Here is a 27,929-nt window from a genome sequence, read left to right as displayed (position 1 = left end):
TCTCCGGGTTCATATTTATTTGCTACCTTGATTCTGCCATCCTTTTCCCGTGCCTCTACTTTGTGCGTTCCCTAAAAATTGCCTCCTCCTCGTTTATTTAGCGGGCCTGTTAAAAGGAAGTCGAAACATGTTGGCACGTTATTCATGAGGAGTACTATGAAACTCAATGAACCATAAAATTGCCTAAAAATCACTAGTGAACTGTTTGTTGATTTACCCCTACAAAAAATGTTTTGGGCAAATCAGGGACAACATTAATTGTCTCTCTAAAACATTGTGTATGAGAGTACTAGTTGCAAAAACATTTTTCAATAGATTATTTGGATGGATTGTCTAAAGCTGTTATATAAATGTCTATTAGATGTGTGTGTTCTTTTTTTATATATGTCACTTTCTGTGTTACGCTAGTATGTGCAAACATTATGTAGTTTGACTAATAAGTAACATGAACAAACCCAGTGTGTTCGAGAGCTAACGCATTTGTGATGAATGTATGGCCAGTATTGATATTAGTGCACTTGAAATATTTGGGTTCCTCGCTCATGGGCCGTGTCGGGGGTCTACCCCATACTGTTATTTCCTTGCAGAGGCACAGCACCGCAGCAGAGTTCCTTTTGTGGAGTTGTCATGTCAGATGGTGAGGAAATGAGCTATCAGCATCACGAGCATCTCTCCTGTGCACAGAGGTATCCTGCGGCCATTTCTTTGAACCCTCAAAAGAGGGTTCTCAGAAAGGATCCTCCTTTCACGCAGGATTGGCAATGCCAGAAGAGAACCCCGCTTGCATGCGCTGCATGGAGTGCGCGTTCTCTGCTTCCTGTGCTGGGCGAATCTGGTCCCGGCTCAGCATTTTGGGGAGATGGTCATACTGTGCAATGTACTGTAAGGGCAGTAAAATGGAGAGCAGGGGTGCGCAAAAGTACAATTCCATAATAATAGTTGAAATCATTTTGTTTGTTCCACAGTTTGTATGAGTCAATGTTTGAAAGCAGTTAGTTTGCACTGTTTTCATTAGACTGAAAGTGCAATATACTTGAATTGAGTAGTTTGAATGTATATATCGTTTGCATTCCTGATCTTGGCACAACAAGGTTATTTCTCGTACTTTCCACAACCTACTCCCATTTCCTTACCCCTAACCTATCCTTTTTATCAAGGCTTCCAACACTCACCCTACTTTACTTTAATGTAACTTGCTGAGGTAAAAGGAATCATATTTTAAATGTTTTTTTCAAATGCCTTGCCAATTCAGGCAACTTAGTTTTAAAAAAAAAATCCTTGTATAACTAATTGATTTGAGCTGCTTGTATTTCTCACTATTTGATTAAAAGTAATACTTATTATCTTATGCCCACACTGCAGTCCTCAGTTTTCACAATAGTGCTGTGTATATAAAAAGCATGAATACTTTTACTATGATATTGACAACCCCAGTTCCTTGTCCTGTGTGAGGGTGCTGTAGAATCACCCTCTCAAACATACTCCCAACAACTTTTTCCCACTGCCTTACCTGCATATTTCCTTTGGAGTTCTTCAGTAGCAAGAGCTCCAGGTTTCGGGGTGCACTCCTCCGCGGCTGTGCTGCTGCAAGAGCGGGACGACCTGATGCTAGAGGATAGAGATACACCTCTCTAGTTCCTGCGACGCCAGATGATCGGCACCGCATCCGGGGGCTGTTCAGGGGAAGGACACTCCATTGCCCTGTTCTGTGTGAAGATGTGTAGTGCATTTTCTCCTGCACTGCCTCCCCCTGAAGGGAAGGGAGAGTGGCCATGGTCTTCTTAGGGGCGGGGGATGTGTCGGCATCTCCGTGGTCTTCTGCTTGCTCCAAGTGGCGTTTGTGAGCCCTGTGAATATGAAAAGAGGTCAGCATGCTTCCTGAGCAAACACTTGTAGGTGGAGACTGGTGAGCATACAAACGACCTCTGCCAGTCTGGTGGGAGGGCCAGGTGGTCAAAGACAATTGTTGTTCGCTTATTTCGGTCCTACAAACATCCGGTTGGCCGGGGTTTAACAACGTCAAGTCATTAGGGATGCTAGGGCCTCTACTGAAGCTGACAGCTTCAATAAAATTTGGACTGCTAGTTAGAGCTCCCATCCCTTCACTCGTCTCTGTCCCCGATGCCTCTCCCTGTCCTGGGGCTAGGGACGTGCAGTCACTGCTGATGCTAGCGTCTCTACCAATGCAGGAAGCTTCAAAAGAACCAGTGAACTCCAGGACGGCCCCTTTCCCTCCACTGGCTTCTGCCGTCCATACCCCATGTTCGTTAGGGGGTAGGGGCATTGAGTCGGGGGAGCTGCTTATGGTTTTATCCATACAAAAAGATCCAGAAGTACTAATGGCCTTCTGAACGATCCCACTAGTCGGAGTCCCTTCCCCTTCAGTGATCTCTGTCCTGCACGCCTCGCGTTGTCCAGGTGTAAGGGATTTTGAGTCACTAGGGTCTCCTCCAGTGCAGGAAGCTTCATTAGAACCCTTGGCCTCTTGGAAGTTTTTGATAGACAAATACCCCCTCCCTTCCTGGTTCTCAGTCATGCACACCTCTCGAGTGGGCGTGCTAGTGTCTCTAGCAATGTAGGAAGCTTCCATAGAGTTGAGTGTCTCTGCTGATGTTTTGCTGGTAAATGTCCTTCTTTCTTCTCTCATCACTGTCTTCCATCCCTCCAGTTGTTCAAGCATTAGGGGCTTGCAGTCTTGGGAATTGATAGTAGTTTCATTAGCACAAGATGCTCCAGGAAAGCTGGTTACACATGGGGAGGTTATCGTTGCTGGGTCACAACTACTAATGACCTCTCTACCTTCACTAACTAGACAAGGATGTAGGGATTCAAGCCTGTTGAAGCTTCTAGTCCTTGGTGCTTCTTGGATGCCAGTATCTTCCAGGGATGTGGTCTCAGTTGAAACGAAGTTAACGTTAGTCTCCCTACATGCCTGGCCTTGAGCAGGTAGTAGGCAAGCAAAGGCCCTGACGCTGCTAGCCCCTGAAAAGTCCAGAGAGCCAACAGTGTCGGGCGGAGACTCTCTCTCTCCTCTTGTTTCTCTCCAGAACAAGTTCCCTTGGCCAACGGGTAGAGATTGTGGGTCAGATTTGCAGTCTGCACTATCATTCCTAAGGGAACCACAGTGGAAGGTGAAGTCTTCTAGGGAGGTCCCGGCATTCAGTGCCATGCTCCCTATGGCTTCTCCTGTTTCCTTCTTTTGTTCAGTAGTATTAAGGTTAGAGTCACAACAGTACATAGCCATTGGGCCCAAAAAAGAAGCCTGATTGCAGCTATAGTCTTTGGGATGCCAAGTTTGTGTTTGTACATTACATGTTAATGTTCTCAGTTCCTCGCCTTGACCACAGACTGAATCATGGAAGCTTCCTGCTCCCTGAATGCTGTTGTCCTTCACGTGTGTGGCTGAAGGCAATCTACAGTTCGCCAGGCTGGCGCTCCTATTATGGGATCCACTTTCTTTGTTGGCATCATGCATCCGTTCCCTGTTTGAGTACGCTTTGGACATGGGCTCCTCAATATCTTCAGTAAAGCTCAGACAATGCAACGGATGGTTGGTGGTAAGGACATGTGCTTCTCTGTTGTTCTTTAGCGGGTATGCATTGGCTTCATTGAGAGATGAGGTTATGTGGTTTTGGTTACTCACAATATGAAAATTTAACCCACTTGAGTCATCATTCCCTAGCTTGACCATATATGTGAAGCCCGCAGTCGGCTTTGCTCTTGCCAAGTCCTTGCTTTGACTACATGGCAGGGAGCTGCCAACTTCCATAGAGGAGCAGCCTTTAGAGACAAGGGACTCACAGGCGGTAAAGTTACTGCTACAGTTAGTTTTACTTGGGGCATAATCCTGGCTTGCATCATTTTGTCTGGAGCAGGCCTCCTTCTGCAGCTCACTTTTCAGTTCCTTCCCATGGCCGTGTGTTAATGAACTGTTCTCATCTAGTGAGGGACTCCAAAGAGAGCCAAGGACTTCTAGTGTTTTGTCAGTAATCTCAGCATTCCCACGCTCTGTGCATTCCTTTTCCTGGCTTTTGGTGGCTCTCTTTTCTACTGCTCTGATCCATTCCTTCTTTTCACCACCTGGTAGGCAGCTGACCTGGTCGATACAAGGAACGCCAGAAAAGTAGATGGCCCTTGGAGCGGTGTGTGTGTTACTGATAGTTTCGACTGAGTTGTGATCCCCAACTTTCTCCTCCTGGCTGGTGGTTGGGGGGTCGGAGTTCTGGATGGATGGCTCAGTGCTCTCCTTGTCTGAGAAGAGGTTTGGAGAGTGATAGAAGCTACTGCCACAGTCCTTCTGAAAGGAAGCCATGGCCGTTGCGGTGCACATGGGTAGCGGATGAGAGCTCGGCTCATCCACTGAGTCTCCTTCCCAATGCTCTTCTGGCTGTCGACACTCCAGGCTCTCTGTAGCTGGGGAAGGACCAGGGGATGGGACACAACACACAGATGAAATGAGGACTATCTAGATCAGATGTAGTATGAGGTTAAGTATAACAATGAGGTATCCAACTTACAGCTGGAGAAGCTGCTGATCCTTAGCAAGAGGTCTTCGCACACAGGGGTGAGATCCAGGACACAGGTACCCTCCAGTTCTTCCTGGCAGTCAGTGAGTGTGGTGGTGGCTGTGTTGTCTCCATGTAGTGTCTGGGAGGGAGCTGCACCCTGGAAAGAGCTGCTCTTGTCTGCTGGAAAAATATAACAAATATAATTCCACTAGGTTAATGAGGAGTGAGTGTGACAGTTCTGGTTATGTGGAATGTGAGGAATGCAGGCAATGAGTGTGGAATCTGAGGCACGGTGAGAGGAATGTCAGTGGGTGGTGGGTGGTGGGAGCTGAGAGTGTAGGAAACGTGTCCAGGGCAGGCAGCACATGGGGAATTTGAGAGGCATGGTGTGGGAAACGTTTGAGTTGCAGGCAGGGTGTATGGAATGTGAGGGGCAAAAACTGTGTGGGGATGTGATTAGCTCTTACAGGATGTGGTAGCGTGAGTGGTGAGGGCAGGATGTGGAGAATGAGAGTGATAAAGACATGGTCTGAGGAATGTGAACTACATACAGGATTTCAGGAATTTGAGCTGTACAGGCATGGTGTGGCACATGAAAGAGGCTGTTGGGAAAGAGAAGTGTATAAGAACATGGTCTGTTACATTGAAAAAAGTCTATAATCCCAAGCACATAGCACAAACTACTTTATTTTGTACCCTTCTCACACTAGGAGCTAGCCCTCTCACACAAGCTGCAGACCAAACCAAGTATTAACCCATTCAACAGAAAAAAATACACTGACAGTAGAGACACAAAGGGGCAGATTTACAAGCCCCCTGCGCCACCAGTTCGTCACTTTTTGTGACGTACTGATGGCACACGGGGCTCCTCCATATTTACAAAGACAGGAAAAGCCACCCTGCGTGACATTTCCACTCCTTGTAAATACGGCCCCTTCACACGCAGCACTTTGCGTTGAAGGGGCGTTCCATGAGTGTTGCTGTGGGTGTTCTCACGCAACACCCATGGAACAAGACACATCTCCAGATTTACAAGTAATCGTAAATCTGGAGATGCGTCTGAGTTCATCGGGTTCCAGCAGATCCTCCCCCAGAAGGTCTTGCATCATATGACGAGCCCTGTAATAGTGAAAATTAGCCATGACAGTAGGCCTTTCAGTCTGCGCACTAGATTGCTCCCAACTGGACATAATCCTATCTTCAAAGAAGTCCCCCACATTCCTCAGACCCAACCCCCGTAGTGCACTCGTCTCTGGTTTGTCTCACTTTCCTGCCCTTCTCTGTCCCTCCCTTGGTGCTGTGATGGTATATCCAGTCATATCCCCTCCCTATGTATATAGAGATAACTCTAATCACTAGTATATGCAGTAGACCGGTGCGCTCTCTCCCATTTCTATGTGACTCTTAGAGTATATCCATGTGTATCCCCTCCCTATGTATATAGAGATAACTCTAATCACTAGTATATGCAGTAGACCGTTGTGCTCTCTTCCATTCCTATGTGACTCTTAGAGTATTTCCAGTCTTACCCCTTCCCTATGTATATAGAGATAACTCTAGTCACTAGTATATGCAGTAGACTGTTGTGCTCTCTTCCATTCCTATGTGACTCTTAGAGTATATCCAGTCTTACCCCCTCCCTATGTATATAGAGATAACTCTAATCACTAGTTTATGCAGGAGTCCGCCATGCTCTCTACCATTCCTATGTGACTCTTAGAGTTTATCCATGTGTTATCCCTCCCTAAGTAGATAGAGATTTCACTAGTATATGCCTAGAGTTTATCGATTTGTATCTCCTGCTTGTTTGTACATTTGCAATTTTTTCTCTGTTTGTACCTTTTTATAACGCATGTAATCCTAAATCCGTATGTTTTCAACTGGTTCTTATGTAAGTCAAAAATTTGCAAATTCTTTTTGTACCGTCAGTCCTTATGTTTGAAACTGGGTCCTATGTAAAGCGCTCTGACACCTTCGGGTAAAGTTCGCGCTATATAAAATCGCATAAATAAATAAATAAATAAATAAATAAAACTCCCTGCCTCTTCCTATGAGAAAGTGGCTCTGTATATTCTGGACCAAAGTAAGGTACAGTCCCCAGAGGTTTGGCAGAGACTAAAGTTAGATATAACCTTACTCTCTAAAGTGGTAGCTTGGTCGAGCAGTATCAGAGGACAGTGCAAAGCAATTGTTGTAAACACTCAGTCAGCAAATGATCTCACACACTCAAGAACTGAACTCTAGGCCAATTGTTTTGTATCAAAATATATAGTTGTTTTATTTTTAGAACCAACAAGGTATCAAAATATACTACCTCAGAATGAGTTACTTTAGTTAAATACTTTTCAAATAGGCAACAGACTTTTTGATTTCACTAGTTACAGTTGTTGCAATGTGCAACACAATTTCAAACACAATGCAACATTGAGCTCAATGGGAATTTCTATTTAAATGCAATTAGTTACTTTGTAGATTACTTTTCTAACCATAGGACCGGATCCTAGATTGAGTCATGGGACATTTCCTGAAAACAGTTGAGTGAAAGCTATGTGGTGCTGCAGTGCAAGATATGATCCACCTGATTTGCATTTGCCCAATGCTAGAGCATGATCGTCGGATTTTACTAAGGGAAAAGTTTAATGTAAAAGGTATTCACACATGCCGTTCAGGGATATTAAATGTGCTGGACTCAGAGGATCCTCAATTCATCTGTCGAATTATTAAATATGTATTCAACTTTGAAAATGTATCTAAAAGTCAATACAAACCCAAATTTTTGAACTCTGATATTGTGAACTGCTTTGGCTGATTTATAATCTGTAATCCAAATTACTCTGCAAAAGTTATTAATTCAAATAGTATATCCCCTGCAGCTGTGTTTTTATCTTTTTTACTAATGGTAGTTTTATAATGCGTATTTTATGTACATACTGCGTAAAGTAATGTGGTTTTAATAATTTGGTATATTGTAACGGTTTTTATTAACTATACAATAAAGAATTTCTCGGGTTACAGTAGTAATTTGTAAGGAATATTATTGTATTTTAAAAGTTGACACAAAAACTTTTTCACATAGAATCACCAATGTTATCCTATGGGAGGAAATTCACTTAGCAGGTAAGTAGTGTTATCATTACTTTTTCTTACTCAGTGTTGGATCCTGGATCCAGCACTGGTGCATCTCTTGTAAACAGTTGATATAATGTGTTTAAGTCATACAGGTGATTTTAAGGAATATTTGTAGTTTGTGAAAATAGAAACTTTTCTGATGAAAAGCAGACAATGGATTCCTATGCGAGGAAATTCAGGTTACTGGTAAGGACAGTTAAAATTACTATTCAGGGTCAGTGCAGGGCTAAAAGATGCAGCACTGGATTCTCTCCTGATACCAGGTGAGTAAATCAGAATTTGTTGTTCAGCTGATTTTAGGTGAATATTTAAAAGTTTCAAAACTCCACACTAAAATGAATTTTCAAGTGAAACCAGTCAATGTTACTCTATGGAAGAAAAGTGAGTTATCGGCTTTTGGGTAAGTACTCCACTGGCAGAGTTAAGGTTCTGGGTATAGACTCAGGGGTCTCCTAGGGTCAGGTTGGTACAGTTGGTACACCCTCAGCGGCACAGGGGCAGCCGGGTGCAGAGGTAGTTAGGCCCAAGGTTATCCAATGAGAGGCAGGGGGCCTTTGGTTGGTGGCTGCTGGCAAGCAGGCTACGCGGCTGTGGGAGCTGGGCTCCCCACTTGCCCACTTGCTCAGGGCAAGTGGGGAAGTAAGTTAGGACCAAGGTTGCACTGCCAGGGGCACTAGGGCGGCTGGGTGCAGGGAGGTTTTTTTGAGCCGTCTAGCGCTCAATGTTTTTCAATGGAGAACTTGGAAGGTGAACAAAGGCTGCAGGCTCGGGGACGGAGATCCTTCAGGAGCGACCAACACTTCGAGGGGTAAGTTGGATTCTTGGAGGATAGGTAGACACCCAGGAGTAGGGCACAGGGAGCCATGGGGCGCCGGGTGCAGGGGTGTCATTTGACGTTGGGAAATCTTATCCTCTGCTGGTCGTGGTTGGAGGGGTCCCTTGCTGTGAGTCTGCAGGCGTCGTCTGGGTCGTCTAGGAGGGTGCTTGGGCACTGGATTCCAGGTCACAGTTGCCGGGGGGACATTCTAAGGGTCTTTGTCCACTCTGGCAATGTCCGGGCTCGGCGGGTGCAGAGTGTGCTGGATTTGCGGTTCCTGGCTGGCACCATGGGAGTTGCTGTTTGAGCAGAACCACTGCTCGTATGAGTCCCAGTCTTTAAGAGGTTCAAGGCAAGCAGGTCCCTCTGTGTTTTCAAGGTTGCTGTCCACAGGAGATGCTGGGATTTAGCTGGAGCAGGTTCAAGGATCAACAGGCCTGTAGGGCTGGGGACAAGTCAGTTGGTGTTGTCCTCTTGTTAGCAGCTGCACAGCAGGTCTTCTTCTTCTTGATCTTCTTTCTTGTTTTCGAATTGGGATCTGAGGAAAGAAGGTTCAGGGTGCCCCTAAATTCAAAATGTAAGGGCGTTACAGGTAGGGGAAGGGCAGGGACCAATAGGTCCCTGTCCTGGGGTGAGTACACCCCCTATCCTGCTCCTCTCCTGTGGGAGGGGGACAGGAGCTTATCTCTGATTGGGCAGGGCTCCCCATCCTCAAGATGGCCGGAGCCTGGAGTTGTGCTTCACCTCGCCTCTCCCACCTGAGGGGTGGAGTTGGCACAGGCTGGCACACCCTTTCCTCACAACCTCGACCAGGATGTGCATTGTTGCAGGCCCAGGAGAGCGGGGGACTCTCCGCCCAGGGGTCCAGCAACATGTCTGCTGCATGGCAGCCTCTCAGACAAGACGTGGATTGTCGGTTAGGTTTCAGGGGGCATCTCTAAGAGGCCCTCTGTAGTGCATTTTACATTAAATCCCACACTGTTATCAGTGTGGGCTTAATGTGCTGAGAAGTTTGATACCAAACTTTTCAGTCTTCAGTGTAGCCATTATGGTGCTGTGGAGTTCATAATGACAATCTACCAGCACCATATACTCTTAATGGCATCACTGTACTTACAGTGCCCAGGAATGGCCCTGGGTACTGTAGGGGCACAGGGCTCATGCACCTGTGCCCACACCACTGGCATATTGCACCCAGCTAGATGGGTGACTGAGATATGCAGGGCACTGGGTTTGTGGGCATGGCACACGGGGATGTGTGCCATGTTGACTCTCTGTTTAATTCTGCACCAAGTCACTCAGCCTGCAAAGGCAGTGTGTGTGCGTGTAGGGCCCCTAAGGGTGGCACAATGAGTGCTGCAGCCCATAGGTGTCTTCTCTGGTCACAATGCCCTGGGTACCTAGGGTACCATTTACAAGGGACTGACCTGTAGCCAGAGATGCCAATTGGGTTTAGGTTTCAACACAGTTTTAGGGAAGGAACACAGGCCCTGGGTACCTGGTTAGCAGGAACCCAGGGCACACTCAGTCAAAGTACATCAGCCATTCAGCAAAAAGTGGGGGCATACCATGCAAGAAAGATGGCACGTTCTCACACTTCCCCAAGAAGAACCACATACACCAGCCCATCTGCACACGCGGTGACTAAAGCAATGCTCCAACCCGGTGCTCTATAAGATGCTACCAGGAGTAAGCAGCTGTGTTCAACAAATCAAAAACATTATAATTTCGCACTGGTTTTGCAAACAGCGTATGGTGTAAAGATAGTGGAGAGGCAGCATCACGCTCGAGCATGGGACACAGCAGGTCTATTGAACCATGCAGTCAATAGTGGGAAAGCATACACTGCGCAGCCCTGTATTAAGCCTCCAGAGCATTCAATCCTCCCATGTCACAGGGTAGAGTCAACGTGTCCCAGCTCACCCAAGAAAAGAATCTTCATTCATTGCTGCATACACCACACAGCACAAAGTAGTAATGAAATCGCTGCCTTAACACCAGGGCACTGTCAATTCACCCTCAATTTGCTTGCAACACACATGGGCTCCCTCATTCTACTGTGCCTTTGCACGCATCATCACAGCACAGCGTACTTGGGGAGTAAATCGCTATAATTTACCAGTCAACGCTAAGAAGGCACTGACCTAGTCCACATGAATTATGTTTTATCAGAACATCCCAACACAGGTTCATGAAGACTGACACAGCAAATCAGAGGCCAACAAAATAAACAAAGCATCTTCAGAGAAAAATCATTGTGCACCATGATCTACACAAAGTACACAGTCTACCAATATAATCCAATGAACAATGAGACACCTATTCAGTGACTAACAAAGCATAAAAAAACACTCACCGAGGAAATCACATAAACAAAATTACATTTTCAATACAGGTTTGTATTGAAATGAGTAATATCTTAGGGCCTGATTTAAAGTTTTCCAGAAGGGCAGTCTGCAAATCCACTCGGCCTTATTAAAAGTGTATTATTACATACCGACCGGAGTACCGGCCACCAAATTCTAAATCAGGCCCTTAGCACAGATACCAAACAGGAGAATGTATTCAAAGAGTAACAAAAAGAATATGGGTGTATTCCTCACATTCACGCGGGAGGATGAGATGAGTGGTATGCCCATGTACAATATAGAACATGTGTGCTTAACTAAGGTGTACAGGAGGAAGATATGGTGACAACGTCTGTTTCCTTCAGCTTGAGTCCAATTCCAGAGTTGAAATTCACAGGACTCTCTCTGCCTCTCTTGAATGATACACCGACTAAATATGGATGTAGGATTGTCAAGAAGGAGAAAGAAAAGCCCAGAGGTGCCGGAAGCATCTTCATGACAAATCACAAGAGGACTATCTATAAAGAAAGATCAAGAGTCTCTTAATACAGATTCTTGAGGAAATCTCCATCGCTCAAATCCAGTGACTAACAGGGAACACAATAGGAGGAAGCTGTACACATCAAAAATGATTCCCGCTCAGTACCCATGAACCTAAATGTATCAACACAAGATATACTAGAACTGGACACCTGCAAAACAGAAACTACACTGTGGAAATTTGAAAAAACAAAACTGTATTCATGGAATGTTTAAACATATTGAGGAATATAGATTTGATAAAATTCTTAACAAGCCATGAAATTCTAGCGCTACATGAAACTTGGATAATTTCAAAATGGGAAATTCTGAGGTAAATAAACCATCCAAAATGCGCGAAACACTTTCAAGCCGTAAGAAACAGCAGAGGCTTCTAAATATCCTGTAGAAGCAACAATTGTGGTGTAGCATTAAAAGCAGGGGCAATCTGCATGAGAACATACAGATGTGTAATCTTATGTTATTAGATAAGTCCATTCTGATTGTAATCACATTTTATGCCCCATAACAGAAACTGGAGGACTTTACACACCTGCTCACTTGTATCAGCGAAGCATGACTGATACCTGCTAACTCAAAACCATTCATTGTATCTGTGGAGATTTCAACAGCAAATTGAGTAAATGGTACTTACATAAAGAACAAGCATTTGCAATGCATTTGGTCTCGTATTTATGAGAGTTTGAGCTATTGGCATTGTAAATGACAATGCCTTATATTTATGTGTTGTTTTTAAAACAAATAAATGAAAGGTCTTGTCATTTATATTACCAATAGCTTAAACTCTCGCAAAGGCAAGACTTATTACATTGCAAATGTGCGCTATTAAAATTTGTAAAAAGCGTTAGGAGACAGTGTGTCCTGCCTGCTGTAATAGTGCTCAGAAGCTGTTATTAAAGCCTAGCGAGCAACAACACACATAACAGGCGGTGTCGCCATCGGAGGTTACAAAATGAGACAAGGCGGTAGAAAGGAAGAACTACTGAGCCTTTTGACTAATGAACAGCCACAGTTTAAAGTGGACAATGAGACAAGCCGTTGAAAAAGGTGGGCCAGAGTGGGCGGAGCTTCAAGCCCCCACCTCAATACAGCATGCCTTGCAGAGCAGCGCATGCGCTCCCCAGGCTCGACCTAAAAAAGGAGTGCACTATACATTTTACTTTATACACTTGTCTATTGCTGTTAAACTCCGATACAATCCTATTGCGGACCATGTGACTCATGTACAAAAAAGGAGTCTAATGGAATGTCAATACGTGCAAAGGTAACTGAGATATGTTCCTCCTTCACAGGTTGTAAGAAAAAATATAACCAGAATTTTATTTTGTCAATACCACATTTGACATGAAAATTTGCGGGCGTCAGTGCATTAATCAATCTATCTGTGAACCATTATAATTAATTTGTATAATAATGTCATGGTAAACGGTCCAATATACCCAGGAAATGTCTCAAAGCAACTCAGGTAAATCTGCAGGACCCAACCCGGGGAGCTGTTGCAGGGAGTTTACAAAGAAATTAAGTTACTTGTCAAAATATTTTGAAAACTGGTTTGATGTTGGTCTTCAATAAAATGTGTAAATTAGCATTGCTAATGGTGCCTATTTTGTCAACCTGAACTTTAGAAAATGAAATTAAACCCTGTGCATTCTTCATTTAAAGCAAAAAAGTAAAGGCCATAGTCGGCTTAACATCTACTCTCTTGAACTAAAATGAAGACAAAATCTAAAATAGTATTCCAATTAAAATCATATCCGTCATAATAATCTTCATCCCATCAAGAAATTATGTTTAATAAAGCACCCAAAATATTTGAACCACAGTACGATGGGAAAAGAAATTCAAGTGTGTCCGGCAATCAAGTAACATCTGCATATGAGCTTAAAAAAAGCATAATGGGGATTTTGGTAAGAGCCAGGGGGCATGCTGCTAGTCTATGTCAGAATAATCAGTTAAAATCATAATTTAAAACCAGCATTTCCAATGCAATAGGTCTCGCAGTTACACGAGTTAAAGCTATTGGCATTGTAAATGACAATGCTTTTTATTTATGTTTTTAAAACGAAAACAAATATGAAAGGCATTATTATTTGCAATGTGAATAGCTCAAACTCGCATAAATACGGGACCTATTGCATTGCAAATGCTTGTTTTAAATGGCATAAGTATACTATACACACATACATCTACATATTCTGTCATGTAAATATATTTATATATCATCCCACTGTGGTTTTATTGAACTTACCCACCCCACTGTGGTTTTATTGAACTTACGAATAAGGGGGCCCGAGGCTGGCAACTCACTGAAGGGGGACAGGACACTACAATTACCATGAGGCCATGTGTTTGGCAACGCCCATTGAGGCAGAGGATAAATTGCTGTGTAGATGCCCACAAACTGTTTGCCTTGGAGCCCGAGTCAAATGCCTCTGAAGAAGTATTAAAAACGAAACACGTCAGGCTGACTTTTGAAAGCTGTTGCTGGATTTGCATCCATTTCGCAAGCTGCTCCCAACACTGAATAAAAGCCGAATTCTGTACCTTGCTTGTGGGCTCTTCTTCTCCTTGCAGGCAAAACTTGGTGGAATATATATATATATATATATATATATATATATATATATATATATATATATATATATATATATATATATATATATATATATATATCTGTGTTTAAGTCCCGTGTTGAAAAGTACCATGTGTTGTGCTTACCTGTGGTAAATGTGCTGCGTTGTAATGGACGTGTGGTAAAGGTTACATTGTCAGTGGATAAAGGAGTCCCCGGCCCTCGCTGGTGTGAGAACCCTCTGCAGCCTGCTCCAGCCATGGAGCACAGGGTCGCTGTTCTCTTTTGTGCAGCAGGTGCAGTGGCACCAGGCCCCATTCTGCTCCCAGTGCTCGGTGGCGCGAGAACCCTCTGCTCAGCCTGCTCCAGCCATGGAGCATAGGGTCGCTGTTCTCTTTTGTGCAGCAGAAGAAGTGGCACCAGACCCCAGTCTGCTCCCAGTGCTCGGTGGTGCGACAACCCTCTGCAGCCTGCTCCAGGCATGGAACACAGGGTTGCTGTTCTCTTTAGTGCAGCAGGGGCAGTGGCACCAGGCCCCAGCCTGCTCCCAGTGCTCGGTGGCGCGAGAACCCTCTTCAGCCTGCTCCAGGCGTGGAACACAGGGTCGCTGTTCTCTTTAGTGCAGCAGGTGCAGTGGCACCAGGCCCCAGCCTGCTCCCAGTGCTCGGTGGCGCGAGAACCCTCTGCAGCCTGCTCCAGCCATGGAGCACAGGGTCACTGTTCTCTTTCGTGCAGCAGGTGCAGTGGCACCAGGCCCCAGCCTGCTCCCAGTGCTCGGTGGCGCGAGAACCCTCTGCAGCCTGCTCCAGCCATGGAGCACAGGGTCGCTGTTCTCTTTCGTGCAGCAGGTGCAGTGGCATCAGGCCCCAGCCTGCTCCGAGTGCTCGGTGGCGCGAGAACCCTCTGCAGCCTGCTCCAGCCATGGAGCACAGGGTCGCTGTTCTCATTAGTTCAGCGGCACCAGGGCAGTGGGAGGAAAGAGCCCCCTGCAGCAGTGTGTGCATTTATCGGTAGTGCAGCAGGTGCAGTGGCACCAGGGCAGTGGGAGGAAAGAGCCCACTGCAGCAGTGTGTGCCGTTATTGGTAGTGCAGCAGGTGCAGTGGCACAGAGGTGCGTAGGGTGTGGGCGAGGAGCCCCTGCTACAGAGGCTGCAGGCAGACGCTGGGAGGGAGAGCCCAGCCATAGAGAGCTGCAGTCACTGTGCCCCCTGTACCTCCGCTCTCCGTGCCTGCTTCACAGCTGTGGTGAAGAATGTTCTTATCTGCTTGTTAAAATAAAGAAGCAGATAAGAAAAATTCTTCACCACAGTCGTAAAACAGGCCACAGTGTCCGTAGGGGCTGTCTAAAAAGCAGACAGGGCGGCAACTGAAAACCCTCCTTTTCAATGGGAAGCCTGCTTTACCCTAAACGCTGATGCTACCAATGAAAAGGAGGGGTGGGGCTTACAGTACCCTTTTTAGAACAATATCTCTCGCAGGGCGTGGCCAGCAGCTTTGCTGCTCCGCCCACGCCTCTATGAGGCCTAAACACCATTGAACAGGGACGCACAAAATTCCCTCATGCCACTTTAAGCAGGACACTCATCTCTCCTGCATACCCGCACTAGCCTGTAGGTTTGCTGCTTTCAAACCTTCACTTGTATTTGTAGTTCAGATTATGGTGGGAACATTAAAATGGCTTCCATGCCACATTCAAGCATTTTGAAATTTTGAAGCATATTCGCTTCAAAATCCTAAAGTGTTTCTTTGGAATTCATGAATACATGTAGAAAGGTCCATAGAAGAAAAGCCGCTAGACAAATTTACTGGACCAAGGATCCTCAATGTACAGCCTTGCTTTCAGTAGGATGTTACCTGAGGGATACATGATCTAACTTAAAAAATGTGGTCAACTTTTTCTAACTACACAAAAGCCCACCATCACTCGCAAAGGTCATGGGGAGGATGTTTTGAACGATTCGGCAAGAGCAATTAAAGGGAGGATTTGTTAGCTCCGGATTGATGGTCTAATGAAATAAACAACTAATAATTGCTGACTGTCAATAACTGCAGCAGTTGCAGTCTGTACTTTCAACCAGTTTACGGTTATATCCTGTACCGCCTTGAGTTAAGATATGGATGCTTGTTTCCGGGACAGGGAGGACCTGGCTTGGCAGTTCGGTCTGGACTGTTCCCATGAGGCACACAGGGAAGACTGATTTGCATATGTCTAGGTCCAAACTGGGGGTGGCGTAGTGGGCAATAGAACAGTGGATTTAACCCAGATCTCTTGACTGGGGAAGAATGTTTGAATCATTCAGCATTCCGTCCATCATTTGTTGCAGTTACACTTTTCGCCCTAAGTGGGATGGGTATGCCCAGACGTGGGTCACTTGCTCACTGTGCCGCTGGATTTAAGCTAGCCTAGCTGATGAAGGGTGACATACCCCAAAACCGGTCCCAGGATGCTTTTTTCCAGTCCAGGGAGGACCTGGCTTGGCAGTTCAGTCTGGACTGTTCCCATGAGGCACAGGTTCAAGACTGATTTGCATATGGCTGGGTCCAAACTGCTATATCCGAAAGACAATAAAGATCTTTCCCTCTGCAAGAACTATCTGCCGATCTCTTTAGGTAATACTGGCTATAACTTTTTTGCAAAGATTTTGGCACTACGTATTGACCCTGTTCGGCCCAATACCATAGTCCCTAAATAATCCAGCTTTGTTAAAGGTCAATTAGCCTCCGACAATTCTGGAGTTTTTTTAAACGTCCTAAGCAAAGCCTCCACATTAGATCATTCTATTGCTGCTATTGCTTTGGACACAGAAAAAGCTTTTGATAGAATTGGCTGGGATTGTATGTTTCTAACATTAAAATAGATTGGTTTTCCACCCAAATTGATCACTTTGATTTCTTTGTTCTAGAAAGGTCCTAAAGCTGCAATTTTTGTTAATGGTATGCTTTTACACTATTTTCCTCTGTTCTGAGGGGTACGCCAAAGTTGTCCTTTATCACCCCTTTTGTTTATCATTGCACTTGAACCCTTTCTTACCAAAATCCAACAAGATGCTCGTTTTTCAGGTTCCTAATTGTTTCTCAACGAGTTAAAATGGCAGTTTATGCTAATGACATTCTCCTGTATTGTTCTAACGCTCCAGCCTCCCTGCCTCCTTTTCTTCAACAAGTTGCCACGTTTCCCCATTTATCAGGTTATTGATGTAATACTTATAAATGTGAAGTATTGCCTTTAAAAGTTTTATGTAATACGCAACTTTTTGAACACACAGGTTTTGCATGGCAACCCTCGAAAATAAAATACCTAGTATTGTGGTATTCGCAGACGATTAAAGAAACTTGAAAATTAAATTTCAATTACATTACCAAAACACTAAATTACTCTATTGCTCCCTGGCACCCACTCTTTCTCTCCAGGTGGGGTAGAGTTGACTGTATTAAAATGATGCCCACTGCATGGTTTCTAAGAAATGTGTGCCTTGATTAGCCATTTTCAGGTCCTCTCTCTTTACTAATCTAATTCCTTCTCTTAACATCTCGGCTTCCGCTTTTTCCAATGCGACTTTTATCAAAGCTGAGTAGAGGAGGACCTTTGTTATTTCCTCACCTTTAGCATTAACCAAAAACCCCACTTCTTTTAAATCCTCAGTACTGACATATTTTAAGCTGGGGCATTTAGCAAACGAGAATAGTAACTGCGAGCGGTTTAGGGGTTTTAATTTCTTACCCCTTTTCCCCCCATTTCCCTGACCCATTGGTTCTAGGTATAGCCAGGTGTCCACAATCCTGGGTGCCTGTAAAGACTTATGACTTTCCTCTGGGCTTTTATTCCTTCTCTTTGAGTTACTTTCTACTCTATCACCCTTCATCCAATTATTCACCGGGGATAAGTTACTGGGCCCTGCCTCGGTGGACGTTTCTATTTCTCGTATAGGTTCTAAACCCTCTTTCCTCCCCCTTGGCATCCTCTTAGCAACCCTTGCATTCTTGGCAACACATTTACCTTGGACCCAACATGATTTTTCCTGGGGACCAGGGGTGCTTGCCCCAGTGTCTACTGGGGTTACATTATCCAATTCTAGTCTCCCTGCCTTATCCCTGGGCCTTAGGTCATAGGGTGCCTGTTTCCTGTTCACCTGTTCTGCAACCGGTCTGACCCGTTGGACCTTTTTCCCTATTCTCCTCTTCAGGCAACGCCTACTTTTACCATATCTCCTTATGATCATGGGACAGCGGGAAATATATACATTGGGCTCCTCCTCATTTGGTGTATTTGTCCTTGTTGTTTCTCCCACCTCGTTAGCTTCGTTCTCTACAGATCTTACAAGGGAAGGCATTTGGACTTTAATCTGCATCAATTCCCCAATTATGTTATTAAACTGCTTACTATGGGTTTTTAGAATTTCGTTATTTTCCACTGAAACCTCTAGAATTCCTTGTAAAGTTTTCTGGAGCATCAACATAACCTCAAGCATTGATGAGCTCGAGGTGCCCGTCACCTCTAAACTATTCACGGGTGGGCCTGATATCACAGTATAGGCCATATTTACGTTTTCCAGACTGTCTTTTTCATTAAGTCCAAATTCTTCTTCGGCAGCTTCTCTCTCCAGGTGTAAATCACTCTGATTTTCATTTTCATTTTCTTTTTCTTTCTCTTCCTCCCCCTCTCCCTCTGAGTCTTGGCTTAATACTGATTGAAACAGCCGTGGCGAGGAAGACAGCCGAGGTACTATCGGGATGTTAGCAGTGTCAAAATTTGTCTGGTTCAGGGAATCGGCGTCCGATATCACGATCTCAGTCAATTTTGGGGACTCCACCGCTTTTAATTCCCTTTCTGGTGTCTCCTTTTCTTTAAAATGCTTACCAAAGAAGTCTTTAATAGATTTTGAGACTATGGAGCCAAACCTTTCCACCTACAGACTTAGCGGACATCGGCCCCTTTTGTTTAATTGTACTTGAGGATGCTGTTGACACCAATACCGATGTTATATTTCTGGTAGGTGTCGTTGTCGCATTTTCCAAGTCTGTGGGAAGATCTATTATGTCCTCTACTCCTTGGCTTGTATTTCCTGGGAGTTTTGAGTTCTTAGATGCTTTCCGACGTTTATTCTTTCCTAATGCCATGTCTTTAAGCTCTCCCTCTCTGCTTACTTGCTTCCAAGGGAGCAGGGACTTTCCAGGCTGTTTTCCTTCGCTTTTCCTATGCTTTCTAGGTGTTCTACAGCCACCTCTGGAATTACCTCTTGCTAAAAGACCCTCAACTATAAATGTTTCCTTTTTTTTGTTGTTTTCCACTTACCTCTGTCCTGTGGGCCCGCTTTCTGCCACTCTCTGTGCCTCCACCACTTTTTCTTCCTTTCCTCAGTCTTTTCAGGTCCACAGTCCTGCTCGGCTCCTGTGTATTTGCAGGTTATGGGTCCAGGGGGCACTATCCTCCCCCTAACCTGCTAGTGGCGACACCCGGCAGCTTCCAGCAACCTCCGACCACCAGATGGCGCCCAAGATGCCCAGAGACTACTGTCTCCCCCGTGGCGTCTCCTTTACTCCTTGCCAACGGGGGATAGTGAGGGCAGTAAGGACGACACTCGGTCTAGGTCTAAAGCCGCCACGCCGTGTGACGTCCTGTGCAGCGCTATACTGTGCCGCCGACTCCGCCGAAATCAGCGCGGAACAGCAAGCAAACGAAAAAACAGTGGGGCAGAACTCCAAGAGGCATCCGTGCAATGCTGCGCCGCAGACACCGCCGTAGCTGTCCCGGTACCGGAAACCGGGAATCAATGACGGCGACGATGAAGGTGGGAGGTGGGAGGGAACAGAAAGGCGAGCCTCGGCACACTGGTCAGAGATTTTCCACATTAGGCCACATTAGCAAAAGATTCAGCACTGTAAGTTGAGTACTTGTATCACTATGCACAAATGATCTGTACAGTAAAGTCTGAAACGCAAACGTTGACATTCCGGAAATTGAAGGCTTTCAAGTCCCTGCCCCGTCATACTCTGGCGACCAGGAAGGACACCAAAGGGCCTCCAAGTATAGCTCTTCTAGAGAAGTGCTGCTAAGAAAATGAATTATAAATAAGCACAGAAAATACAATGTAAAGATCTCCAGAAACAACAGAAATTCTGATGTCTTCAAAATCAATTACACATGACTGCAAGAAGTAAAAATATTCACATACCTAGGACTGTCGATTTCTGACAACATTAAATGGAATATACACATTAAAACAGCCATGAACAAATCAGTAGCCCTCTTTAAGTGCTATTCGTAAAATAATCAAGAACCTATTGTGCGGAATTATGGGGACTGGCCAAACTAATAGAACAAATGGGAACCCACGAGGAAAGTCAGTTTCTCCTCAATTCAGAGAATATGGGAAACTGCACCAATAAAATATGGGACGAAGATGCTAACAGTGGCAGGAAACAGCTGTTGACAAAGCACGGAGAGAACATTTTAAACTCAGCATAAATCAAACTGTGCAATATGTTGCATCAAATAAAGCAAGACACTAGGCCTAGATATCTCTGGAGCAAATCTGGTACAGCAAATAATATCAATAAAACATATAGCAAGAAAATCAATAAAACAATTACCACACTAGGACTAGAAAGGAAACTGAAAGCTCACAAGTCCTTTCGGCTATTAGGACAAACTGGCCCCCTTTGACCCATCTGTTCAGCCTTATCTAACAAACCTGCGAATCAAAAGGAGACTTTTTGCTCTAGCAAGTAAACTCTGACACCTGTTTATGCGGAAAACCAGGAGACCTGAGCCACTTCCTGCTGAACTTTGCCTTTTATACAAGGGTCGGAGGCTGCACCTTCAAAAGCTTGATTGACAGGGAAAATTGGACCGCGATGAACGATAGCTCAGAGAAACAACTAAGCCAATGGGAAGATTTCTTTTAAAAAGTTGGTAACTTAGACAAAAACGGCAGAAAATAATGCCCAGATTGAAAATAACTGGAACACCTGCATAAATATTCGTATGTATAGAGGCAGAGGTAGAACCCAAACAGGACTAAGCATGTACATTTTGTTTGTAAATATTCTGAATCTATTCATTACTTTGATACTTATATGTGCACTATATTTTATATTTGAAATTTATTTGTGCAAAAGGTAGCTTTGAATTTCGAATGTGCATATTAAATAAAGGGGCATATTACCAAACAATACCGATAATTATCGCTATGCATGGTTAGCGGCTATAATTATATCGCTGAGATACCTTGATATTATCAAGGTTTATCTCAAAAGCGGTAAAAATCGCCCGAAATGCATGAATATCGCTGAGAAATCAGCGATATTCATGCATTACCGAGCAAATGCTCTTAGCCATGTTATCCACCTACCATTGGATAACATGGCTAAGAACTGCACTGGGCAGGCGTTAGCTTTTGGAGATAATCGCGCCTAGCGCGATTATTTCCAAAAGTAGGTAAAAGGAGATAGCGATATTAGCGACTGTTTACAGTCGCTAACATCTTGGCACGCCCACTTTGCATGTCATTAGCGATAAATATCGCTGACATGCAAAGTGGGCCCCAAGATGATCGCTATCTCCTACTAGCTGTCGCTAACTGGTGTTAGCGACAGCTAGGTAATAGGGCGATAAAATTATCGCCACTTTAGCGGGAAAAATTCCCGCTAAAGCGGCGATAAGGCCCTTGGTAATATGCCCCAAAATTCGGTGCCTTTCAGCGCTACACTGAGATTCATCTTATTACCATCACCAACAATTGACGTATCCTATGTACGAAGCAAATTATTGAGTGTCCCAGTGAGAGTAGAGCGTTCAGTCTTACAGAGACTGACAGTGAGTGGTTACATGGTCAATATAAAAATCCAGATATACTGTAAAACACTCTTTCTTGCAGAAAAGCGACATCTACGATCCAACACTCTAAGACAGCCGCGTTCAAGGTTCTAGGAAGAACCTGTAAAGGAGGCAGTTCTTGGTTAGAAAAGTGCGAGTAAACCGCAAAAAGCTATTTAATGGGTCTTTTTGGATCGTGATAGTCTGAGTTACTGCAGACTATCATGCAGACTGCAGACTATTCCACGTGTGCTGCATTCTGCAGCACACGTGGAAAGACAAAAAAAAGAGGAGAAATGAAAACATTTCTCCTCGTTATGCCACCCCTGGGGTGGCGTAAGGGTTTGGCACTGCCTCAGGTTTACAGGCTCTTGTAAATCTGGGGCAGTGTCAAAATCCATTGTGTGTTGCGTGGGAAAACCCACTGCAACACCCATGGAATGCTCCCCTGACGCAGAGTAAGTCAATGCAGCAATTTGTGCTGTTTTCCTACTCCAGATCAATGAGGCCATGAAATACCACGCAAAGTGACTTTGTGTGGCCTCGTAGATATGGTTGAGAGGCAACAAAAGGGATGCACAGGCTGTGCAGGACACGTGGGTGATGGCTGCCATTGAGATCGACTTTTTCCATCTGCGGATATTAAAAAAAATGCTCCACTGTCTGGCTTGCTTCCAAAACATCTGTGGTGTTGTTGAGCCTCAAATATGCCATTGAGCATTACGAGAAACTTCACAATATTAGCTTAGTAGACTACAGAGACGTTAAAATGTTAAAATGTGGAAGTACGCCGCTCTATTAGCCTTTATTGCTGTACAATATTCCCCAACATTGCATTCACTGCATTGGTCGCCTGTGGCATTTAGAATCCAGTTTCAATAGTCCGACTAGTGCAAAATGTCATTGTGAACAAGTTAGTTAGTGCAACTGACATTTTGCAAAGGTTGGTCAGTGAAAACGTAATTGTTGCACTGGTCTGACACTTAACATTATGATTAAGGCCCGGCTGGGGAACTAAAACAAACACTGGCAAAAATGTTCAAAGCAGCCCTGCTGCCTTAGTCTCCTTACACTCTCTCATGCTATCCATTCTCTTTCTCTCTTTCCTCTCTCTTCTCCTTCTCTGATTTCTTTCTCTCTATCTTTCCACTCCCACCCTTTTTTTTTTGTTCATTGAAGCCTCTTCCTGCCTGCTGCAATTAACCTCAGGGTGTTGAGGACAGTGACAAGTAGTCGCCCTGGATTTTCAAAGCTGGCTTCCAAGGGCTCCAGCCCATCTGGGAAATGTCTAGCTGAATAAAAGGCCTGTGTAGCTCTGATGTTGATTCTGCAGTAATCTATCAGCGCAAATGTTGGTGGAAGCTTGCCTTGTCATCTGTGCAAAATAGGTGCGCGACTTGTGCAATATATCTAATCTGACCGCAGGCTGTGGATCTTCACTTCATCGGTATTAGGCTCTACACTGGACTGTGGTAATGCACTTAGGCGAGGCCAATGAATTTAGCACAGAGGAAGTGGTGACCAGTGTTGACAATGCCACAGCGGAATTTGGAAATTCCCTTCTGAAGAGGGATTGGGTTGAGGCAATGAAACAGGATGCAACGCTAAAACAAGTTGTGGAGTTAGTCAGAGGTGATGTAAGGAGTGAGAGCAACCTACCAGTGGGAGTGATGCCTTTCCTCAAGATTCTTGATGAGCTATCTGTGATTGATGATAATCTTATTGTGAGAAATGAAAGGTTTGTGCCACCCACTACACTTCTCACAAGATTAATTAATTTAGCACAAGAGGTACACTTGGGGCAAACGTTGACCATCAAAAGATTGAGACAGAGTTTTTGGTGGCCCCTCATGGACAGTCAAGTCAAAGATTGGGTAGAGTGTTGTGAAGCATGAAGGACCCGGAAAAACGTCGTAAAGTGGGTCTGGGCACTTTGAGGGAGGAACAACATGTGTCAGAAGCAAGGGATGTCTGGGAGAATGTGTGCCTTGATTTTATAGGATCATTTGGGTTTCTTCCAGAACAAGAGAAATTTGCAGCCGTTTTAGTTGATGCCAAGTCAAAATGGGTGGAGGTTGTATTTATGAAAGGGGTCACTACATCTGCCACCATTCAAGTGTTAAGTGAAATATTTAGGAGGTTGGGGGTTCCTCCAGTACTATTGACGGCCAATGGCACCAAACTGACTTCGCAAGAGATGAAGACTTTCCTAGACACTCTAGGTGTGAGACACATATGTTCCTCATTGTATAACCCACAAGGTAATTGGTTAGTTGGAAGGATTAAATGAATGTGAAGGGCACGATACAATTAGCATATAATTCAGGTTTCTGTGCTAAAATGCTGTCAAGGATATGTTGTGGGCGTATCGCACCACCTCGAATAGCAATACAGGAAAAACTCCCTTTGAAATGATGCAGTGTAGATCACCTGGAACGAAATTGGTACCTTAATTGATCAAGAAGTCTCACACAACAGTTTGATAAATGGAAGTACTGATGCAATTGAGGAGAAACGTTTAATTAACACGGGAGTTTGGGTGAAAGTGAAGCCTGTAGGTGGTGGTCATGGGACCTTTCAGGATAAAGGCAGTGGGAGGCAATTGGGTCAAATTAGAAAATGGCCAGACATGGAATCCCAGGCGCGTTGCTCTATACCAGAGGAAAGATCATGTTGATGAAAAGTCTATGGAAAAGGGTGGTGTAGGCAGTTCATCTTCACCCCTTGGCTATTGATGAGTGACAGGGATTTTACAAGCGGTCAAGGTGATACTTGATTTCAGGAGGCCACTTGGCCAATGCATGGAAGAGATGGGTTTGTTTTAAGAAGAGGAGATGAGTCCATGAGTACATCACAAGTCAGGAGGGAAGCAAGGGCAAGAAGACCTCCTGCCTATTTGGATGATTATGCTTGTGATTAACATCATTCATTCTTTTGTTTTCCTTAGCAAAGTGACTGGTGGTTGTGTTTAAAGTGTTTCACTCATGCTCTCTTATATGTGGTTCAATTGTGTGTCTGTTTCTTTCCGTGTGTTCGTTTTGTTTGTCATTCCTCCACTCATCTTGTATATGTAACACTATACCGGTGTTGTTACAGGTCTTTGTGTTGGGTAAGTTGGGGGATGTGTGCTAATACCCTTAGTCAGTCCCAGCGAGGCTGGGGCTGCAATCCATTATGATGTACATGTGTTCTAAGATGATATAATGGGGGTATATGGGTTGATCTGGCAGTTGAGCCCAGCTCTGCCTGGCATGACTGCGGTGTGGGGTTTACCTCTGCTTTAATAAATCAATAAATCTTCATACCGAGTAAAGCAGTGTCCGAGTTTGGTATACATCATAACATGAATATCATTTCAGGTCCTCCCAGCACATCCTGCACTGACCCTAGTTTAGGTATGCACTACACTTGGCCTGGGACTATGAATACTGTATTTTAAAGCTGTGCTCCTCCCCTTCCCTCACAGATACTAAGATTAAGCCTTAACTCCCCATTAGTTTATAGGTCTAGCTTGACAGCCCATCTGTCTCCTAACCTTATGTGATCAACCTAAAAAAGAGTTTTCAGGAGTACTACAGGGAGGGTCTTTGTCTTAACCCAAATGTTGGTAGACAGGAGAACATGTCTTGATTTGGCAGAAGTTGTGTACATCCACAAAAATGCTTTTCCTCCATGCAGCTGTAATTATTTTGTTATCTAGTTACGTGAGCAAGCAACAGTATAGCTTCCTTGAACTTTCGGGGGCACGGACATGGCACTGTTATTCTGGGTAAACATATATATAATTAGGGCTCCCACTTTTTTGTATTTTCTTTTATATTTCCATCTATAGTCATCCATATTTATTTTTAGGCCATCTTATTGGTATCTATCTATATTTATTTTGTGTGTTTGAGAATAAATAGAGTTGTAAATAGGAAAGCTTTCACATTTATTTAATTGAAAAATATGCACTCAAACTTCGAAGAAGCCAAATATAACCAAACGCTACACCCACAGGTAAATATTAGCATTTTATACAATATATGTTAACATATGCCTCTATTTAAGGAAATCTCATCCATTTATTTAACTCCCCATGCTGTCTATCAGTTCTGCTGTTGGCCTGGAATTTATGAAGGACAGTATGGAGAGTCACTTACAAGAAACCCCATTTGCTGTTTTTTCCGCTTTTAAAAATATTGTTTTCTGCCTATATCTATCTGTAAAAAAAAAATCTGGTAGCAGCACAGATGGGAGGCGGACAGTCTATAGGAATATATTACTATTTTGTAGTCCCAGCTCCCTCCCCTGCCCGGAGGAAGGTAAAAGCACAAACGGGTTTTTGCACCGGGTGGAATATCCCAAATGCCTTCTATTACTACAATTGATTCTCTCACCTGATGGTTCCTTCGAGGACATTGCTTTATTTAGATGGTACAATGAACCTCTAGGTTGAAGTAGACCTCGAGTGCCAGGTACTTGGTGATGAACAAGTGGCTGCCTGTAAATAAACACCATGCTGCCATTATTTTCCTATGGTTGCTGCATCAGACTTTGCGTTCAATTGGCATCACAAGCAGTACTAAAGTGTGCAAAAGGCACAGGAAAATGCGAAGCACAAGAAACATTACACAAGGATCACAGTAGTCCCTAAAAAACACAGACACAGAGCACAGGTTACAGTGTAGCGCCTGAGACCTAGAATACATAGGGCAAAGCATATCTCCTTCACATTACAGGCCCTTAGACTACAACTATGCAGGTTAATGAATAAGTCAAATCAAGAATACAAAGATCACACTAGAGCCCCTTAAACAAAGTGCAGGGGCTGGTGATGACCAAGTGCTGCCTCACAATGACCACCTTGCTGCCCTTATTGCACAGCTGCCTGCTAGGCTCTGCAGGACAGTGGTAATTAAAATAGTATTAAAGTGTTCGAAAAGTAAGAGAAAGGGCAAGGTACAAACTAGAAACATCACACAAAAATTACAATATAGTCATGCAGACGCCGACTACACTGGTCACACTAAGATTAAAACTTCTAAAATCGCAGAATAGACATTCTTATCAAGAATTCACAGGTCACAGTATAGCTCTTTAGACTAAGATTAAATAGGACATGGTAGTCACCCTTCGGGCGACTAAGCCCCTCAAGTAAAGTAAGAATACACAGGCCACTAAGATCTAGATTACACAGGTCAATATATATGCCTTGAGGCCAGTGTTAAATTTGAGCTGGTGTTTGCAGGTGGGATACACCTGCGCTTATTTTTGGGGATCGGCATTTTTCAATTTCTCAACAGACTTTGACCCAGAGCAAGAGAGAGAAAACAGACAAGCATTGGTAAACTTAGAAGTCTTGGCTTGAAAAGGAATTTGCAAACCTTTTGGCTTTGCAATTCTTATTGCCAATGCTGTTCATCGTCGGTAAACATAAAAACATCATGCTGCAGATGCTGAACAGCCTTGGCAAAAAACACCGAAATGAGTACTGCGTCAAGATGCACATGCATATATGCACATACGTCGTGATGCTGCACCCATTTTTGCTGGTATTTTTAATTGACTGTTACATGACTGAGCCCATCCATATTGGTTAAATAAACAAGCATTTGCAATGCAATCGGTCTCACCTTTGGGACCTTATATGTATTTAGCTATGCAGCAGATTAGCCTGGGTGCTGAAACATCAACTGTCGTTTAATATTGAGATAAAGTAAGCACCAAACTGTGTGACTCGCCAGGTATGGGAAAACATGGAGATAAAAATTGCCTTTTAGTGGAAAATGGTATAGTCCAAAGCTCTGTTTTTAATATAAAAGCAGGGCCTTCAGTGGTCATATCACTGAAAATACAAGATTTGAAAAAGATATTATTGTCTACGGGTGCTTGTAAAAGACAATTTCTATGGACTGGAATCTAGAGAATGCTAAAGTGATTCTGGTATTTTACTGACCTATGCTGGTCGTTTTCTATCAAGACAGTTAAATAGATGCAGTTGTACAGATCAAAAAAGTCTCTATGCGGAAGCAGACAAGTCCTAGGGCTGATCTCCAGAGCCCACAAAGTACATGCACATATAAGTATATACTAAAGTATATACTAAAGTATATACGAGGTCTCGAATGCTCTACCTAAAAAAAGGTGAACCACGAACATTATCTGCAAGGGCCCTGTAGTAAGTTGTAACTGCCATGTCCTCCGAAAAAGAAAGAAA

General features: G+C 44.1%; 1 protein-coding gene across 1 annotated transcript in view; it reads right to left on the bottom strand.

Annotated features, from left to right (window-relative positions):
* LOC144753768 (uncharacterized) overlaps window positions 1–26,208 on the bottom strand; it is an 82,773-nt gene extending 56,565 nt beyond the window's left edge. The window contains exons 1-3 of the mRNA XM_078641346.1: window positions 26,110–26,208; window positions 4,518–4,685; window positions 1,511–4,413 (exon numbers count right to left, since the gene is read on the bottom strand). Coding sequence (XP_078497472.1) covers window positions 1,511–4,413; window positions 4,518–4,685; window positions 26,110–26,131 — 3,093 coding nt within the window. The 5' untranslated portion in view covers window positions 26,132–26,208. The remainder of the gene's footprint in view (window positions 1–1,510; window positions 4,414–4,517; window positions 4,686–26,109) is intronic.
* Between the last annotated feature and the right edge of the window lie 1,721 nt (window positions 26,209–27,929).

The sequence above is a fragment of the Lissotriton helveticus genome, chromosome 5_1, assembly GCF_964261635.1.
Source record: "Lissotriton helveticus chromosome 5_1, aLisHel1.1, whole genome shotgun sequence".
Classification (NCBI taxonomy): domain Eukaryota; kingdom Metazoa; phylum Chordata; class Amphibia; order Caudata; family Salamandridae; genus Lissotriton; species Lissotriton helveticus.
This window is presented reverse-complemented; position numbering and strand designations above follow the sequence as displayed.